This window comes from Bicyclus anynana, chromosome 5 (assembly GCF_947172395.1).
Source record: "Bicyclus anynana chromosome 5, ilBicAnyn1.1, whole genome shotgun sequence".
NCBI classification, from domain to species: domain Eukaryota; kingdom Metazoa; phylum Arthropoda; class Insecta; order Lepidoptera; family Nymphalidae; genus Bicyclus; species Bicyclus anynana.
Genome location: NC_069087.1, coordinates 17,688,260 through 17,708,396, shown reverse-complemented (window position 1 = coordinate 17,708,396; position 20,137 = coordinate 17,688,260). Strand labels below are relative to the sequence as shown.

The 20,137-nt window shown below is 36.0% G+C and overlaps 1 protein-coding gene across 2 annotated transcripts in view; it reads right to left on the bottom strand.

Annotated features, from left to right (window-relative positions):
* Positions 1-20,137, bottom strand: part of LOC112051077 (TNF receptor-associated factor 4) — a 115,979-nt gene that overhangs the window by 74,184 nt on the left and 21,658 nt on the right. The window contains exons 1-2 of one of the 2 annotated variants that reach the window (XM_024089571.2): positions 14,539-15,082; positions 5,407-5,458 (exon numbers count right to left, since the gene is read on the bottom strand). In XM_024089571.2, coding sequence (XP_023945339.1) covers positions 5,407-5,458; positions 14,539-14,573 — 87 coding nt within the window. In that variant the 5' untranslated portion in view covers positions 14,574-15,082. Of the gene's footprint in view, positions 1-5,406; positions 5,459-14,538; positions 15,083-20,137 lie in introns of those variants that run through there. The other variant, XM_024089564.2, reaches the window with a different exon arrangement.

The following is a 20,137-nucleotide window of genomic DNA, read 5'->3' as shown; positions in this document are numbered from 1 at the left end:
TCAAACAAACTCTTCAGCTTTATAATGTTAGTATAGATAAGCTAGCTGTAACTATGCTCTATTGTCACTTCACACTTTTATACATATACATATAAATAATAAATATCATAAGCCCTACGTCAAGACATGGATGAAATTATTTTTAAAATTCTTCCAATTAAACAAACATACAGGCATACATTACATCTTCGAGTAAGTCAATATCTGCGCTACAAAAACATCCTCCAGACCCACAAACTATTTAGGATTTCGTTTTCAAATAATCTCAAGAACTTTATTTCCAACTAATTTATTCATAATATTAATAATTAATTAATAAACAGATACATTATATTCCGACGAATTGATAACCTCCTCTTTTTTTGAAGTCGGTTAAAAAATAATAATGATGGCAATGATTATAAATAAAATAGACATCTAGTGTTCAAAGCAAATAATATTTATTTATTTATTAATGTCTGTTTCGCTGCACAGGTCAAATAAGCAAGAAAGGTATAGGTAAGGTATAACCTGTCTAATTAGACAAAGACAGGAACACTGTTGATAGACCTACGGCCGCGAGAACAAGAGAACGGACACGGTTTAATAATCTTACAGTTGGGCAACGATATTATAATACGTTTGCCCAGTAAACTAAGATTATGTATGCTCCGAAAAAATATATACATAAATATTATTTAAAAACGACGCATAGAAAAACGTAATTTATCTTTTAGATTTTAGAAGTGAGTAAGAATTTACAATAGTTAGTAACATAAAGTTTTTGAACGTTTTTTTTTAGGAAGAAACGTCCATTATAAGTCGTTTCACATAAAGCGTTTAAGTCGTTTCACACAAAGCATTCGCAGGGTATTCGAAAATGCATAACGTTAAATTGTATCTACAAAGTATGCCGAAGCAAAACAGCATGCATGTTAAATTGTATCTACAAAGTATGCCGAAGCAAACTAAAGATGTCATTTTCAGTCACTATACAGTGTGAAGTCAAAGGCTTCAGCATCATAGATAGGTACTACACTAGCACAATGTGTAAAAGTTTTGAGATAGACACCTTCAATTTTAACACCTTCAAGGTAAATCGGCATTTTCTAAAACGTTTGCCCATCCATCCATTCCACCTTAATTAGACCTTATGATTGATTTTCATCAGACATTATTACACAATTTGTGTTAAAACATTATTTCCGACTAATTATAATAAAAGGGGTCGGGAATATTAGTCATTAAAAATAAATGGTAAATATTCTTGTTAATTAATAAAAAAACTTAAAATAAAATTCGTAATGTTCTGCAAGTTTCATAACTGTACGCTTGTTAGACTGCGCCACAGGTGACCGGTTAGCATTGCAAGGTCGTTCCGCGGGGTGAGCGACCCCGCTATGCGCCGCCGTTCGTGCCAAAACACCATATATTTTAATACGCCGACTATTAATCATTAATTGATGAATTAAAAATAAGTAATGGTGGAACCAATATCATAGACTAATCTTCCTGAGATATACAGTATGTAGTCAATACTAAATGTAAACTGGACAAAAGTATTAAATAATTAACTAATAAACAAATTAGATCTCTTTTTCTTCTTTACAAGTTAGCTCTTGACTGCTATCTCATCTGATGGGAAGTGATGATGAATGTAAGATGGAAGCGGGCAGACTTGTTAGTAGGAGGATGAAAATTCACACCCTTATCGGTTTCTACACGACATCGTACCAGAAGCCAATCGCTTTTTTCTTTGCCGGTAGGGTGGTAACTAGCCACGGCCGAAGCCTCCCACGAGCTAGACCTAGACCAATTAAGAATACCTCAATCAGCCCTTGCTGGGGATTGAACCCAAGACTTCCGTCTTGTAAAATTGTCGCGCATGCCACTGTACCACGGAGTTCGTCTCAATGCCATTTTTTATCTTTTATCCATAACTTATAACGATATGCATATATAAAGGCACTGCCTAGCCAATTTGATTTTATTAATATAAATTAATTCAGCCTGTGGTTCTACCACCACCAACGACGGCACCGGAAGGCCGATATAAAAAACGTTTAGTTTCTAAAATACACATACTTGTAATATATTCTATAAAAATGATATTTTTACCCCATTCTTTTTTACTTTCGGAATTTCGAACCCAATTCTTGTATGCTCAAAATCCTGGATAGCCACGATACTGCTTCGCTAGTAGCTAGGTAGTTTACCTACTGAGAAAGGTCCTTAGTTTGTCCAACGTTAACATTAAATGCCTAGTAGAGACTGCTTTAACAATCAGGTCGGCTTTACACACTTATGTCTTCATTTTTGACGGCCTCCGTGGCGCAGTGGTATGCGCGTTGGATTTACAAGACGGAGGTCCTGGGTTCGATCCCCAGCTGGGCCGATTAAGATTTTCTTGATTGGTCCAGGTCTGGCTGGTGGGAAGCTTTGGCCGTGGCTAGTTACCACCCTACCGACAAAGACCGCCAGGCGATTTAGCGCTCCGGTACGATGTTGTGTAGAAACCGAAAGGGATGTGGACTTTCATCCTCCTCCTATCAAGTTAGCCCGCTTCCATCTTAGATTGCATCGTCACTTACCATCAGGTAAGATTGTAATCAAGGGCTAACTTGTAAAGAATAAAAAAATCTTTGCTTAGTGTAATTCTTTTTCAATAAATTAAGTACGAACCCGACCAGCTAATATACCGCGACAGAATTGCCCGGCAATACGAGTCATTTAACCAAATAGCGCCACGGTTATGGGATGCAATGCAATCTGCGCCTATCGGATTATTGTCGAACTCCTACGACATGTTATTTCTGTCTATTTAGAATTGAAGAGGAATATTGGCTACAATTAAAGGTATAGATATCTTTTTTAATAAATAAAAATGTCTACTAAAACCTATACACGTTTTTCAGTTACCATAATTTGTTACATCATTACGACTAATAATTACCACACAGTCTTAGCAAAAAGCCTACGAATGAATATATACAAAAAGCGTGCAAATTCCGTTTTATGGCCACCGTTGCGAATCAGTTCCTTTGATTCATGTATCCGGCTCGAAGGACCAAACTGAGCCTAAGTATGTTGGCATAAGAATTAACAGAGGCGGTGTTGCATTTTTTCTAATGACCTTTGAAAAAATGTGAATCATTTCCATGTTTAACGCTTGTTGTCTGCATTTTCTGTTAGTCACGATTTTGTGAGAAAAACATTGTTTATTACGCCTTGGAATTCTATTGGTATTAAATGTATAGACTCTGATTAAGCACAATTCATAATTAGAATTCGCTTAATCATATCATCATCATCATCATAATCAAATAAGGATCTCTCAGCCCTAAAGCATTGCCAACTATGCCAAAATTATCGCTAGGAAAAATGATATTTAGATTTTATTAATTCGACTTATTGCACACATCTCTATGTATCTTCCTAAAACAGTTAATACTAAAACTATGTTTTCAGAAATAATAGTTAGGGTTATTAATGTTACACATGAGTGTTTTATATTCATCTGTTAATATTAACGGATTTTATTGATTTTGTTGGTAATATAGCACCGTTTGACAATAAAAGTTGAACTATGAAAGACGTTTGAGGTCATAAAAATCAATCAAGCCAAGTCGTGGATATAAAAACATAAGTAACAGTAAAGCTTATAAAACGTTTCGTGCTTACACCTATTATCCAGTAACCAATTCCCATGGACGCGAGAAAGTTTTCACATAAACCGAGCAACAAGGCGATTGCGATTCAATCGATTTGATGTGAAAAATCGTTATCGATGGCATCTGTTTTAACAATAGTTTCTACAGTGCATTATTATTATTTTTATTTATTTCATTTCTTTTAGTTTTATAAAGAAGTTTTACAATTTATTTATTGTGTCGCACATAGTAGCTTTATATTATTTGCACACATACGCGCGACTGAAAAACTGAACGGTATATTTAACTTATTTTGTTGTTATTTACGTATTTGTAGTGATTTTTAATACTTAATAATTTTATTTTAAAATAAGATAAAGTAGGAACATAACATGGCTTTAAAACTCTCGTGTCTGTTATAAATCACCTTGACAAACAAACTCTCGGCTTCCATTAACAAACCGTTTCCTAATACAAAAAAAAAAGAAAATTCCGACCAAAAAAGTTTTTGCATGATTTTTTCATATTTTTTAAGTGCTACTTTTCACTCAGATTCCTCAGTTCCTCTTTTATCGCAATTTACTGAATCGCGTAGTTATATTATAACTTACAATTTGTATACCAATATTTTTGCCCACCAAACCGTATTGGAGTCTTGGTGGGTCTAAGCTCCATATCCCCTCTCCAACAAAAAAGCTTGGCCTTGTAGTGGCTGATAATGATGATACCAACAATTTAAAACACTAATTTAATTCTAGAAAAAACTTACATACTACAGAATTTCTAGGAAAACCGATGACCTGCATTGATCGATCGCGTTCATCAAATCACAATTCCGCCGAGTTTCGCACAATTCGTAATTCAAGACGATAGATTCCTTGCACGCGCCTTATGTTCACACGAAGCAATCTCGAATTCAATTACTTACGTATTTACAATCTAAAAGTCTGAATAGAGAATTATAGTTCACATTACAAAAGGTATTTCGACACGAATAATAAAATCGCAAGGAAATCAAATCTACACTAAACATTTTTGAAACAGACATTGTAGTTACCTACCTATGTATGTACCAAAGGTACCTACTAGTACTAAGTATAATAGTGACACTTAGCAGATTCTAAATGTAGGCAATGTATCTTTAATGAACAAATGGAAATATTTTAGTTAAATTTCGACTAATAAAGATAAAAATATTAATGCCTTTTCATTTAAATCGGACCTATGGAAAAACGAATTTTGAAAAATAACAACAAAACTCAACGAGTTCCACGAATAAATTGGAATATTAAAAGAACAAAACATGGTCCACAACAATATTTTCCTACTGAACAACTTTACTTAATGTAAAGTAAAGTAAACATTCCTCTGATACAAAATAACAAGAAACTTAACTCTTTGTTTATCAAAGGCATTTAGGGCTCGTTAAGAGATCGTAAAAGTAGATCGGAATCGTCTCTTGACCGCAGCGTCTGCCCATTTACCGAGAACTTGTAACAACGCCATCTAGCGACAACTGGTCGAACCGCTTTGTGGTCTTGCGACCACCCAACGTGAATACGTTATAAAAACACAGAGGTCGGTAGGGTAACATTGATCTTAAGATCTACCAGCTTTATTTTTAATTAAAAAAAATCTTATTAACGACTCTGAACTCATAAAAGAACAAGAGTGTTATGGTTTATTTAATTTAAGTTTCCTGTAAGTATATATTCCTGTCATATATTTATTGTGTACGTATTTACTTACAACAAGTAAGTAAATAACATAAACATACCTTGGCGTAGTCGACTGGCGTAGCATTCACTGGACTTGTGAACAATCCCTCGCTGAAACAAAAACATAACATGAATCAAAGAGATACATCAGACATTTTGTTAACTAACAAATTTTTCATAAAAATCAGTTAATGATGACTCTACAATATAATCACAAAAAAGTCCGTTTTACATCTTATTACATTAGACTAAAAAATCTCATTCCTAAAAGTTCCTTCCTTCCTTCCTTAAAAAAATAGCGGTGTAGCGCAAGGTGCCATTTTATGACCTTGGTTATTTTTAAGATACATCAACAACAGCAGATGTTGCAGCTTACATATTTCTTATGGAGCTTACATATTTGTGTGGATATTTAAGAACATCACATGGAATATACCAGTTTTCAGAAATCAATTAACGCGCCCGTGGAGCGGAACAAGGCAATTATGGATACTGACTAATGACGTATCTTAAATATTTATTCATTAATTTAATTGCGAACACTGGGATGCCATGACTACGTGCAATGCCTAGAGCGAACTGAATCGTGCTTCAAATTATCTGAAGCTTGTTAATTTTTCAATTAACAGATTTTAATAATGTCTAGAAGACGACCTTAATTACTGAACTAATATTATAGGATGTTTTGAAAACGAAATTCGTGTAATGCAGAAATATTGGATTATGTATTATTAATCTAAAATTAAACTCTAACTGTATGTTGATTTTACATGCCTAACCATTTTCAATAAATTCTCCTTGGAATAGAAACTGTCTTGGACGGCTAACCCTATATTTTCTTACTTTTGATGGTAGTGCGTCACAAATACAACGAATATTCACTGATTATATCCGAATTAGGATAAAAATATTGGGTAAACTAACTAAGGAAGAAATCGCACAAAAACTACTCGTGTCAGATGATATAAGTAGTTTGTGTGAGACTTCTTCCATGTCAGGATAATAGAAAAGTGGAAAATACATTAGCTACATATTTTATTTAAGTGTTTCTATGTATATGATGTGCGACCAAAATTATTGGAAATTATTACAGTCCTTCTTAATAAAGCATTCGTGTAACATTAGGTAATAGGTTCTCAGGATGCAGTGCATAGCTGATATATTATAATACACTTGAATATACCAGGTATATATTCCCACATGAGAAATATTCGCATAGTATTTTAATACGACATCAAATTGCGAATCAATCATTAAGACTTATTACAGTTCTTCCTATATTAGTTTTGCATGAAGCAGTGCAAGGTCCGACATATAATCGGTTTAATGCACTTTTGTTTTTTCCTTCATTTCATTAACATAGAATAGCACAAGTTATTCAACATTAATTAAATAACGTTACGTGAATATCTGCCATAAAGTGCTCATTTTAATGCCATCGCCTGACGAAATGTGTTATGATGCCTGATGATGTTATTAATTGCGATTTTATGCTAAGTTCATTTTTTAATTTGTTTACCGGTTCACGCTTCGCTGCGATCTTAACTGATAGTGTGGTGGTGATAGCGTGATTTAATGCCGTCGTAATGACTACATCTACTAACTAACTCGGTATACTAACAAAAATGTTCATTCTTTGAAAAAAGCTCGTGTCACTTGCAGCTTTTGTCCAGCATGATAGTAGGCAGAAGAAGTTACATTTATTTCTTCCCGTTCAGAATCGCGCAATTTCAGAAATGGTGATTTTTAGAAATAAATATTGTTAAGTTTGCAGATAATTTTATGATCTTCACGAAATTAATTACGAACTTTCAAGTTAAGTTTTGTCTGAAGAAATATTCTTTCAAACCAATTAAATTTCAATTAAAATTTATTCCCAGTATGTGCAAATTATTGTTTATTTTTTATAATGTAATCGTTATGCTATGTATGTAAATAAGTAATTTCTTATTTAGCATAGAAATAAATCTCTTACTTACTCTCTTAATTACTATGTTAAAAAAGCGCAATTCTCGTAAAAAAAAGTAAAATGTATAGTAAGTTTACAAGCGAGCATGCACATTCAATTAATATTAATAGAATTAAAACTACATGCAAAATCCATAGCGAGATCAATAAATCTTATCGCACGGTCCATCGCGTACATTATGCCCACTTAAACCGATTATTAAGCAAAACGCTCGTCCGGAAATCGCCGGGGACCGTCACGCGAAATCGGCTGCATCTGAAGATGCAGAGATGTGTGCAATTTTCCTCACATTGCCTGCTAATTACAAATGACAGAGAGATATGTACGACTACAAGGAGATGTTGTAGAAAATTGGAAACACAGATTTTATTGCACTAGTTCAAAATGAAAGTAACTACTAAACTAAAATACCCCTATTGTATATACCCCTAACAGCCGAGGGGATTTTTGGAGTTATTCGAGTGCAGCAAAATAGGAATATGAGGATGTATTAATATTAAAACTACGTACCTATCTATAACTACATATTATAAAAATTAAAAAGGAAATATAATAATTAATTTTATCAATGAAGATAATACTTAAATAGGCTAAACTTATTATAAAATAAAATATAGGGAAATATCATTATAACTACAACTACAAAATTAAAATAAATTAAAATTAAAACTAATACCTAGAAATATTTATCAAAATTTGCCGCCCTTGGTAGGGTGCCCATCACGCAGGTAGCATTCCCGCGCTGAATTGCGATTGAAATTCTTTGCGCGAGAAAGCTGCCCGCCCGAGGGTCGCCTGTTGCCTCTCTGAGGCGTTTGCTGATCTCCTTGTGGAGAGTCTGAGCGCTCCTGCCCCACGGGCCTAGTGTCTCGACGCCAAACGGGACGAATTCGAAAAATACTAAATAGGAAATATACTAAATTTAAATTATATCTAAAGACTCAGGCGCCGTAGAATTCGTCGGAATCGACGATCATTGGTAAAGTGCCCAGAAGGCTGGCAGTATTGCCACGTTGTATGGCAATACTAATTCTTTGGCCTAAATATAGGCCAGCCTTCTGGTCACGGGAGGCGTCGATTAAATGCTTTGCAATTTCTTTGAAAAGAAAGCGTGTACTCGGTTTCGGTACTCCTAAACGTGACTGACTACCTTTTGCATCAAAAAAAAAATAAACATCAGAATTAAACAGCACTAAGTAAAAGTTATGAAGTGTGTGTGCATTTAGAAAATCTGATTTGATTTGATAAGGAAGTTCATCGTCATTATTTTAACACTGCAGGCAGGCCACGGCTGTTTTATTTCTCAGAATTCTTTACTTTCAGAACTAAAAAGATTCGCATGCGTTTCTTAAATAAAATTTTTTTTTTTGATTTTAGGAAGAAGTTACTTAGTAGCCTATGCACGAAGAAAATTTAATAAGACCCCAGGATCTTATTACTTTCCATAATGTTAAAATGTTCTGTTAAAAAAAGTTATCATTACATTAATTATGCAGCCGAAGGCTAAACATTTAATTTTAACTTTTTATACATTGCTAGCTTTGGAGTAGTTATTCAATCTAGCTAATAAATTTTAGCTGTTGTCGAATTACCAACACCTACAGAAAAACTTCGTGTAAGATAGTTATAAATTGGTCTTGTAAGTGGTCCGTAAGTGGCGGGTTAGCACTCGTTATGGCTTGTTCTACTCGCTGTTATTTAAACGCTTCATTAGTTTTACTTTACTTTCTAATTATTCTATGCGATACATAACTAATTGCTTGCTCAGACTAATTAGATAAAGACCTGCCTCGCAAGACATTATTTTTCTGTCAACGTATATGATCAACGATCTTATGCGATTATAAACACTGTCTCTAAAGAATCGATGTTTCGTAGTTTACAATCGTGTCCGTCGGTTAAAAACCTCCGTAAAAATACCTTTTTGTGTAGTTATATGGTGTAAAAAACGAACAAAAACTGCTAGTTTAGTATAAAATATGTATGAACTCTAAGCTAGTTTTCCTTAGAAAATGGCAGAAAATTTTGTTCGTGAATTTGGGTGCGATACTAGTCCTTATGTATTTAGTCTGAGATTGATTGCGATTTATCTTACGGGTAGTTCTTGTTTATCACACGATATTGTTTATTATGTTTTCCATATCAACTTGGATATGTTGTTGTTTCATCAATGTAGTAGTTGGTGAGGTGTTTCTTTTGGGATGCTTCTACTACTTAGGTTTTGGTCTCATAATTAATTACAGCTTTCTTAGTAACAGTCATAGTCAAATAATAGTAATAGTTTTTTTTTTATTCATAATAGACTTACGCTTGACTACAATCATGCCTGGTGGAAAGCAATGATGAGGTCTAGGTTGGAGTGCGCTTGCCTAGAAAATACCTATTCACTCTTGTCTAGAAGGTGCAAAAATCATAAGTGTAATAGTCTCTGACCTAAACCGACAGACGGGCATGGCAAACCTTTAAGGTTTCCTTGCTGACTACGGAACCCTAAAAAGGTCCTCTACATGTTGAGCCCAGCCTCCTAGCTGTTAAACTATATAGGCTTCGAAATACAGTCAAATGCCAATGAAAACCCCATAATATAATATAGCCTTTCTACTCGTATCTTCTGATAGGATCTACAACCCACCATCAGTGATCAGTGTTACAACATGCAAGCCCGTATCTAGTTCAAAACAAAGCAACCAGTTGTAACCGAAACCTATGGGAAACCGCAACCACCGCCGCGTTCAGCCGCTTTTACACATTTTATTGGGTTAAGTAACTGCCTAGTAACTATATTATTATATATATATATATATTAAATTGCAACGGAAAACATTTACATATTAAAAGTTAGGGTAATGACTTGAAGTAACATGAAAAGGGATTACGTATGTAAACAAAAACACTATCCAGGAATTATTTTTTATTCTTTACAAGTTAGCCCTTGACTACAATCTCACCTGATGGTAAGTGATGATGCAGTCTAAGATGGAAGCGGGCTAACTTGTTAGTAGGAGGATGAAAATCCACACCCCTTTCGGTTTCTACACGACATCGTACCGGAACGCTAATTTGCTTTGCCGATAGGGTGGTAACCACGGCCGAAGCCTCCTACCAGCCAAAACATTTAACAATTATTTTAATTATTAACATTTACATATTAAAAGTAAAGTTAGGGTAATGACTTGAAGTAACATGAAAAGGGATTACGTATGTAAACATAAACACTATCCAGGAATTAATTACACACTCTGTTAGTGGACCGCAGCACTACAGAGCCAGGGGTCGTCAAAAAAGGTACAATTTTACAAAGTAACCTAACTTATGTACAGAAGCGATTTGGCTTAAATTTGGAATGAAAATAGAGTTTACTCTGGATTAACACATAGGCTTTTCATCCCTTAAAAACCCATAGTTCCTGAAGGATTTGTCAAAAACTAAATGTCACGCGAATGAAGTCGCGGTCGTAAGATAGTTCAGTTATAAAATAGTACATTAGACCGTGTATCAAATAGGCATTAAAGAACATTCACCACTGTCAACGTATAAGAAGCTTTGCGGTGTCCCCAAAACTGTTGAGTCAACAGTAACAGTCAACAGTCAACAGGCGGCTCGCGTTACGTCAAAGCTATCTGATAGCACCTGAGATGGAACACATTGCATACATGGCTCTCTATTGTACACTTGATACGATGGTTTTGTTTGGAAACGAGATAGCGGCGAGTTCGGCGGACTTTTGTAAAGAACTTGTCACTATGCAGTGTCGTAACGTAACGTAACATAGGCCAGAAGAAAATAAACAAGTAAACTTCTTACACTATTAGGAAATAGTAGTTTTGAGGTAATAGAGTAGGTAGTAGTGGAGATAGTTAAGATAAGCAGACGGCTGCGATTTTCTCTGTCTATTGTCTCTGAAATTAAATATAACGTGTCTCAAACGGTGAAGGAAAACATCGTGAGGAAACCTGTACACCAGAGAATTTTCTTAATTCTCTGCATGTGTGAAGTCTGCCAATCCGCATTGGGCCAGCGTGGTGGACTATTGGCCTAACCCCTCTCATTCTATGAGGATACTCGAGCTTAGCAGTGAGCCGAATATGGGTTGATAACGACGACGACGAAAAAGCGTGCTAATAAAAGAAATTGAAATTAGAATGCAAATATGACAGCACCGACCGTAAACGGTCAGTAGCTATCCCGGTTTAGCAAAGTTTACGTAACGCGGATCGTGTCGCAAACGATTGTACCCGCGCACCGCTCGGCGCATCTCATTGACACACTTGCATGTGTGGCTCCAGCTAATTGGAATGCTAGCTATCTTGACGATAGAAATTGATATTTGCTAGAAAACTATACACATTTCCAGCTACGATTATATGAGAGTATGTATTGTATAAGTGACTTGTAGCCTAATGGAAATGCCGGTGAAGGAATAGGCCAATAGTCCACCACGCTGGCCCAATGCGGATTGGCAGACTTCACATACGCAGAAAATTAAGAAATTCTCTGGTATGCAGGTTTCCTCACGATGTTTTCCTTCACCGATTGAGACACGTGATATTTAATTTCTTAAAATGCACACAACTGAAAAGTTGGAGGTGCATGCCCCGTACCGGATTCGAACCCACACCCTCATTACCATCCCTCATCACCATTTATAGATAGGGTAGGGGTAGGGTAGGGGTAGGGTAGGGGTGAGGTAGGGTAGGGGTAGGGTAGGGGTAGGGTAGGGGTAGGGTAGGGGTAGGGTAGGGGTAGGGTAGGGGTAGGGTAGGGGTAGGGTAGGGGTAGGGTAGGGGTAGGGTAGGGGTAGGGTAGGGGTAGGGTAGGGGTAGGGTAGGGGTAGGGTAGGGGTAGGGTAGGGGTAGGGTAGGGGTAGGGTAGGGGTAGGGTAGGGGTAGGGTAGGGGTAGGGTAGGGGTAGGGTAGGGGTAGGGTAGGGGTAGGGTAGGGGTAGGGTAGGGGTAGGGTAGGGGTAGGGTAAGGTAGGGGTAGGGTAGAGGTAGTTGAAAGTTTACATTAAGTATAACGCGGGCGAAGTCGCGGGCGTCCGATAGATTTATATAAATTGGTTGAACTATATCTGTTGTAAATTCAAAAAATATGTCTCTGGACGCTCGACAGAAGTAACTTAAACCTGCTTCTGTATGCGTAAGAGAAAAGGAAGTTAGACAAAGTAGCGCCGTAACGCGTTATCCTCCCCTAAGAAGTTATCCTCCCCTAAGAAGTTATCACTTCAAAGAAGCCAAGCCACCCGGGAGATTTTCACGAAAATCGTTGCTTAATATCAATGAGATGAATAACAACAATAAGCCGTGATAGCTCAGTGGATATGACCTCTGCCTCCGATTCCGGAAGGTGTGGGTTCGAAGCCGGTCCGGGCCATGCACCTCCAACTTTTCAGTTGTGTGCATTTTAAGAAATTAAATACCACGTGTCTCAATCGGTGAAGGAAAACATCGTGAGGAAACCTGCATACCAAAGAATTATCTTAATTCTCTGCGTGTGTGAAGTCGGCCAATCCGCATTGGGCCAGCGTGGTGGACTATTGGCCTAACCCCTCTCATTCTGAGAGGAGACATGGGCTCAGCAGTGAGCCGAATATGGGTTGATGACGACGAATAACAAGACAATGCATCTTAATTCCGCTTTTACAGGAAAGTTCAACGCGGGCGAAGCAAAGCTAGTATAGTAATAAAAGGAACAATTAGCATACATCCACGTCTCATCTCGTACAAGCGCTGTAACCCGACTCTGCCCGTATCAGCAGACCGTTAGCCCGCGTAATAGGATCTTCCGCGCAAACCAGTCGCGCTTCCGCGTCGACCCGCGCTCTCATGCTGATACCGTTGAGATGTAAACATGTCATTTGCTTTTAATTATTGTGATTGAATATCATCGCCTATGTACCTACTTCCAACAGGAAATGACGGTGAATCTATGTAGAAGATATGAAGAAAATAATAGAGAGAAAATATACAGGATGTCTGGATAAAATACATTCCTTGCATGGGGTTAAAGTAGTTAATAAGCTCTACAGTTCGTTTCGTATAGCATGGTGCGGGTGACAGTGCGTTCTGCGATAATAGTAGGTACGTATTATGAGCGTCATAAGGTGACTGTAATGTTAAAATTTCTTAGATAATAAATCGATAGGACATTAGGATTAGGACATAGGACATTCCTAATTTTACGAAGAGAAGCTAATTTTGCGAAAGTAAGTCTGTCTGTCTTTCTGTTAACTTTACCATTGAAACCATTTTGATATAAAGATTAATTGGACCCTAGAGCTGCAAATACATACCTACATACATACATGCTACTTTTTTATCTTGGAAAAGTCCATGGTTCCCACGGGATTTGTGAAAAACTTGCACTTCACGCGGACGTAGTCGTTCGTCTGTGAGTTTTGACGGCCTCCGTGGCGCAGTGGTATGCGCGGTGGATTTACAAGACGGAGGTCCTGGGTTCACCGGCTGGACCGATTGAGATTTTCTTAATTGGTCCAGGTCTGGCTGGTTGGAGGCTCGGCCTTGGCTAGTTACCACCCTACCGACAAAGACGCACCGCCAAGCGATTTAGCGTTCCGACATGATGTCGAGTAGAAACCGAAACGGGTGTGGATTTTCATCCTCCTCCTAACAAGTTAGCCCGCTTCCATCTTAGATTGCATCATCACTTACCATCAGGTGAGATTGTAGTCAAGGGCAAACTTGTAAAGAATAAAAAAAGAGTATTATATTTGTTTTAAAGGGATCGGATTCCAATATAGCCAGAACCAAACCAAACTTGTTATATAAGTTACACTCATTGAAAAAGTATTCCGCAAATATTTCAAATTGAAATTGAAATTAAAGTTCTAAATAATAAATTAAATAAATAAATAAAAATATTTTATTCGTTAAAAAAAAATTAAATGAAAAAAATTTCTAACTTGTCTTCACCGATCTCCTATTAAAAGGAATTTAAATTTATTATAAGAGGTATTTATTATAAGAGCTTGTCATACATTAATATTACAGGTAAAGTTTGTGTGTGTGTTTGTTTGTTATTATTCACGCCGCAACTATTGTACCAATTTGTCTGAAATTTGTAATAGATATAGCTTATTTATCCTCTATAAAAAAGCACAAAATAAACGATATCATCAACCCAGCCCCAACGCAAGCTACAATATACTCGTAACAAACATAAAACGCAAACACTCCACATATCACAGGCGCTCTCTAACTCACCTGTTCACTTTAAACAGAAGGCCCATCGGGGTCATCTCAGTTTACTCGAATCTCTTCCACACTAAAACACTACAATTCTTCACCAAACAGTTGCAATTAAACAAAAAACAATCACAACAATGTTCCTAAATTAATTACAAAGTTCAAAAACAATAAAGTTCCAAATTCGAAATTAAAAAGTTCGTTCAATAATTTTAAAATATTCACAAGAATCACTAATTGCTTCCAAATTCAAATTCAGAAATCATAAAGTCACAAAAAAGTTCCAATTAGAATCAAGAGGTTATTTACATTAAATTTAAATTAAGAACAAGTGCAACAATTTAAATTAAGAATAATCGTGTTCGATTGTAATTAGAAAAAGAATGCAGTGAGCAGAATATTCAAATTCTATTTAATTTGAATATTATTGTTGTAATATTACAATATTTTGCGTGTAATATTATGAATATTATTTCTGTAATCGTATCGAGTCACTCTGCGTATCAGAGGGTCTGATCGATGTACGCGTGGAGGCCGGGCGGCGATCGCGAGTGTTCTGTGGCGGTGACAAACACTCAAACAATGGTTTGAGCACTAATTATACAAGTTCTCTTCGTTTACAGGTGGGAACCCTTTATTTTAACAATGTTGGAGCAACTGGTGTTATTCCAAACATTCCGAACGAGTATCGGTGCATTTATGGATAGGAATACATTATTTTTGCCGCTTGCTTGAGATAACCTTTTTTTCGACCGTTTTCAGGGACAATATACATGACATTGATAGATATTATGAGACCAAGCTCTGACGATTTCCGAATTGACGTCTATAAAAATGGAAAACCCAAGATTCTTGAAATCGAAATTATGTTTGTGACTTCTTTAGTAAGGCAAGTTATTACTTGCAGTACAGTATTCTTATGCTGTTATGGACAGCAGCTTATGTATAGATGCAATTTGGCATTACTCTATCATGATTTACTTCTAAAAGCAAAAGGGAAACTAAAGATCTCGTTTACTACGTATATCTTCTTTTTATCAGTCATGTTCTACCGTACTGGTGTAGGATTCTACCAAACCGTTCTTTTTTGGACTTCCAGTTATAGGCCGACTATAGATACTAGCAATACCTCACGCTTTCAAACGCGTTGTTCCCATTCCCGTGGGAATAAAGGTATAAAATATAGTTAATCCCTGGTAACGTAGCTTTATATTGGTGAATGATTTTTTTAAATTGATTCAGTAGTTCTGAGTTTATTTGTTACATACAAAAAAAACCTTTCCTTTTTAAAATATTAGTATAGAAGTATAGATATAGGTACATTTATTAATTTTTGCATCTAAATATTAAATTTTTTTATACTAAGAGTTCGAACAGTAGTAACAAAATCAAAAACTTTCTACGAAGCTACTTCCCATCGATGGTTTTATTACGACCACCGCATCCGCGCACGCGCTTACCACAGGATGTTGTTCGAAACCAACTAAAGCCTTCCACCCTAAACTCCTTAATGCCATGCAAATAAACGTCATTTTCCTTCAGCCAACTGCCCATGTAGCTTTTTGAGTAAAAATGTTGACCTGTCACTTTGTCTTTACCACCTTATAAATAAAGTTTATTATTCGTTATTCAGTTACTAGAGTAAAGTTGTCAAAAAAGGCACTTTGGTGATCACATACGCCCTCATCCGGAGGAAGGCATTTTTCTTTAATCAAAATCCATATAATGTTTTGTTTTCTGACTTAATCATTGTGGGTCATCTCCTACCGGATGGTCTAGCTGTATCAAAATTAGTTGAGGGCCCAAAAGAACCAAATTTCTCAAAAAATACACAAATATGCTTAAAATAAATATGGAAGTGATTTAACCTATGTAGGATGTTTTCAAGTTTTGTTTTTCAAGTGCGCCAAAAATTGAAAACATCCTACATATGTTAAATCACCCAGGAAAAAAAGAGATTTCTTTTTTTTACATAATTATGTCATTTCTGAAGTGATACCTATAGGTAGTTTTTTTATAATTGTTTTTTTTTCGGGAAGCACATGATTCAGAGAGATTGTGGATTACATTTTACAAATTTTTGCTCTCACAAATAAGGGGCCCTTAAAGTCCTGGGGGCGTATCATTGATACGGTTGATGCGACGGTAGCTACGCACCTGGCCCTGGGGATCTTGCTCCTCTGGTCATGTTATTGCAGCCCCTTTCAGGGCTGGCGTGGCGTCAACCCATGATGTTAATATACGGTGGAGTGCCCCGAGCGGACTGGGATGTCATGACTGTCCTGGGCTGAAAACGTGTCATGCCAGGCATTAAACCGAATCCTGCCTAACAATTAGAAGAAATACCATATAGCACTCACACCCCTTTATCCAGGGTGTCCTTGGGTACCCTAATTAATGTTCCAGGAGATATTACCTCCCCGTCAACAAAAATAACGCTGTCGCCTTGTTGTCGTCTGAGGTTCATTGTTTTCTTTATATTTGATCAACAATGGTTATTGATGACCATAATCACTTCGACTTATAACCAATATTATGACGAATTGCAAAACAACACGATCATATTGCGTGGTGACAAGCAAGGTGATGGTGATAAAATTAGTTGGTGGAAAGTAGTATTCCATAATCAAACTTTAGTTTCAATAACTCAACTGTTAAAAAAATCGAACAGTTGTTTTGGGTTAAATCGCGAAGACTCTCTGCAAAGTTGGAGGGAAATATTGGTCATGGACAAAAAGCATTATAAAACAAAATTATGTATATGAAAATTATCAATTTTCATATCTATCTGACTAATTGTATAGGAGAATGGATCTATTTTTCATATTTGATTTTAAGTAGCATTTTTTTAATAAAGAGCGTCGTAAGATCATGACAAAATTTAGACCACTGCAATCATTGTTCTTTTTTAAATTATAATTTTTATATGTCGAAAGATCATGACAAAATTTAGACAACTGCAAATTGTTTTTTTTTATTAAAAAAAAATGTAATGAAAAATAAATCCATTATCCTGTAGACATGTATGTATTCAGTCCGGCCCTGGCTCAACAATATAAAACTAATAAGAACAAGTTTTAAATTCAATCAATCATCGATTAAACTGTGCGATATTGTTTCTTTACACATACAACAAACATAATTAATTCGCAAATATTTAATTAAAGTATACCTTCGGTTAACAAAAAGGTGCAATACCAAAGGTGGCATGCAAAAACACTGCATAGCATGCACGGAATGTTTTAATGCAACGTTTTTGCATGCGACGCTATGAGAACTGAGGACAGATGTCCGTCCGTCCGTCCACTGGTGTAGACCAGTCCGACCCGTCGCGCTTGGTTTATTTATAGTTAATTGATTAACAGTATTGCCGAGGTAAGTTCTATAGACTCTAGAGCATCAGCTAGAACACACAAAATGATGAAAACAATTAATTAGCTTACTTGCATGCCGGAACACGTGGAAAGTCGTAAGATGACGAAATGAATCGAAAAATCAAGCTAAATAATTTATCATTGAATACCTTTTTTCAGAAAAACTAATTTCTGAATTGATATTTTTAGCTAGATTGCTATTTTATGCTTTTTAAATATAATATATCAAAGCATATAATTTTTTAAAAAGAGCTACTGTTGAGTAGTGAAACGTAGGATGTTATATCTTCCTCGGGAGTATTTCCCATAACTCTGGGGTTATATTTTTTAGCAAAATCTAATTGAAAATGTTCAAGGAAAATGTGTTCTAAAATTAATATTTTCGGAGGTAAATAATATCTTTTTTGTAAATAGATTTTAAAATGAATCCCATATACGCATCCTTATAATTATGACGTAGCCAAGTTTAACGTATATTAAAATGCTAGGATAGATAAAGGCGTTTGTTACATGGATAGTCGGAATTATTTGAATTATTTTAACATTTACATTAAAAGTTTTTATTTGTTGGTTTAACACCTTGATGTTATGGGAAATACTCTTGAGCACCCTGTATAGTATTTAACAGCATCATCATCATTATCAACACATATTCAGCTCACTGCTGAGCCCGAGTCTCCTCTCAGAATGAGAGGGGTAAGGCCAATAGTCCACCTCGCTGGCCCAATGCGGATTGGCAGACTTCACACACGCAATTGAGAAAATTCTCTGGTATGCAGGTTTTCTAACGATGTTTTCCTTCACCATTTGAGACACGTGATATTTAATTTCCTAAAATGCACACAACTGCAAAGTTGAAGGTGCATGCCCCGGAATTGGAGGCAGAGGTCATATCCACTGGGCTATCACAGCTCATTTTACAGCATAAGTGCTATATATTCTTTGTAAGACGGCCGCGTGGCGCAGTGGGTAGTGACCCTGCTTTCTGCATCCACGGCCGTGGGTTCGATTCCCACAACTGGAAAATATTCGCGTGATGAACATGGGTTTTTTCCAGTGTCTGTGTGTATTTATACATTATATAAGTATTTATATGTAGTATATATATGTATATGAATATTATAATATAAACTATCTTAGTACCCATAACACAAGCTGCTCTGTATGCTTACTTTGGGGCTAGATAGTGATGTGTATTGTTTAAGTATATTTATTATTATTATTATTATATTATTATTGTATTTAACAATCCACTATTGTATAGCAGCTAAAAGTAAAATCGCTATTCCTTTACCAAACAATAAGCATTATCTATATCTAAGCACACTACTTACTAATAAAGAGGCACTTAATTATGATAAAATCTAGGCATTTTACAAAAACAATAAAATGTTATTAGATAAAAAATGTAACGAGGAACTCGATGTGTATCGGGTGATTGTCCCGCGTTATCGCGGTACTGGAGTTCGATTCCTGTTTGCATTCCGCGCCCGATCGTAAAGCGCAACACAATGGATGTTTGTACGCACGTTACACCGCTAGCCACGTATGGCTTATTTCCTGCATTTTATTTCAGTATAAATCTTTTACATGGGATTTATTATAGTCGAAAACAAATTGTAAAAACAAACTATTTTTTTTTAACACGATTTAAATGTTAGGTATATTTAGCTTTCGAGAGTCGCTTTCGCTTCGCTTCTCTCGATTCGAAGGCGTAGATTCGAATCCGGCCCGGGGCATGCACTTCCAACTGTTATGTGCATTTTAAGAAATTAAATATAACGTCAATTAAAGAATAACATCGTGAGGAAACCTGCATACCTGAGAATATTCTTAATTCTATTCTTTTCTTTTATTAGCCTGACCCTGTCATTCTAAGAGGAGACTCGTGGTCAACAGTGCGCCGAATATGGGTTTGTTGATGGTGATATTTAGCTTAATTTGGAAAAAAATCTAATGGTTTTGTAGGGTTCCATATCCAAAGGGTAAAACGGGGCCCTTTTACTATGGTTCCGCATTCCGTCAGTCCGTCCGTTCAAACTAAAGCTCTGTTATTTAAAATTTTCCGCCACATATAAGTCTACTCATATAGGTAGGTATTTATTTACTTTTTAATTTTTTTAATTTTAGTTATGACCTATAAATAAAATGAAAAAAAAAAACAAAAAAAGTAAATAATCAGTCAATGAATATTCCTGATGAGTCATCAGGAATATTCATTGACTGATACACATACGTACATG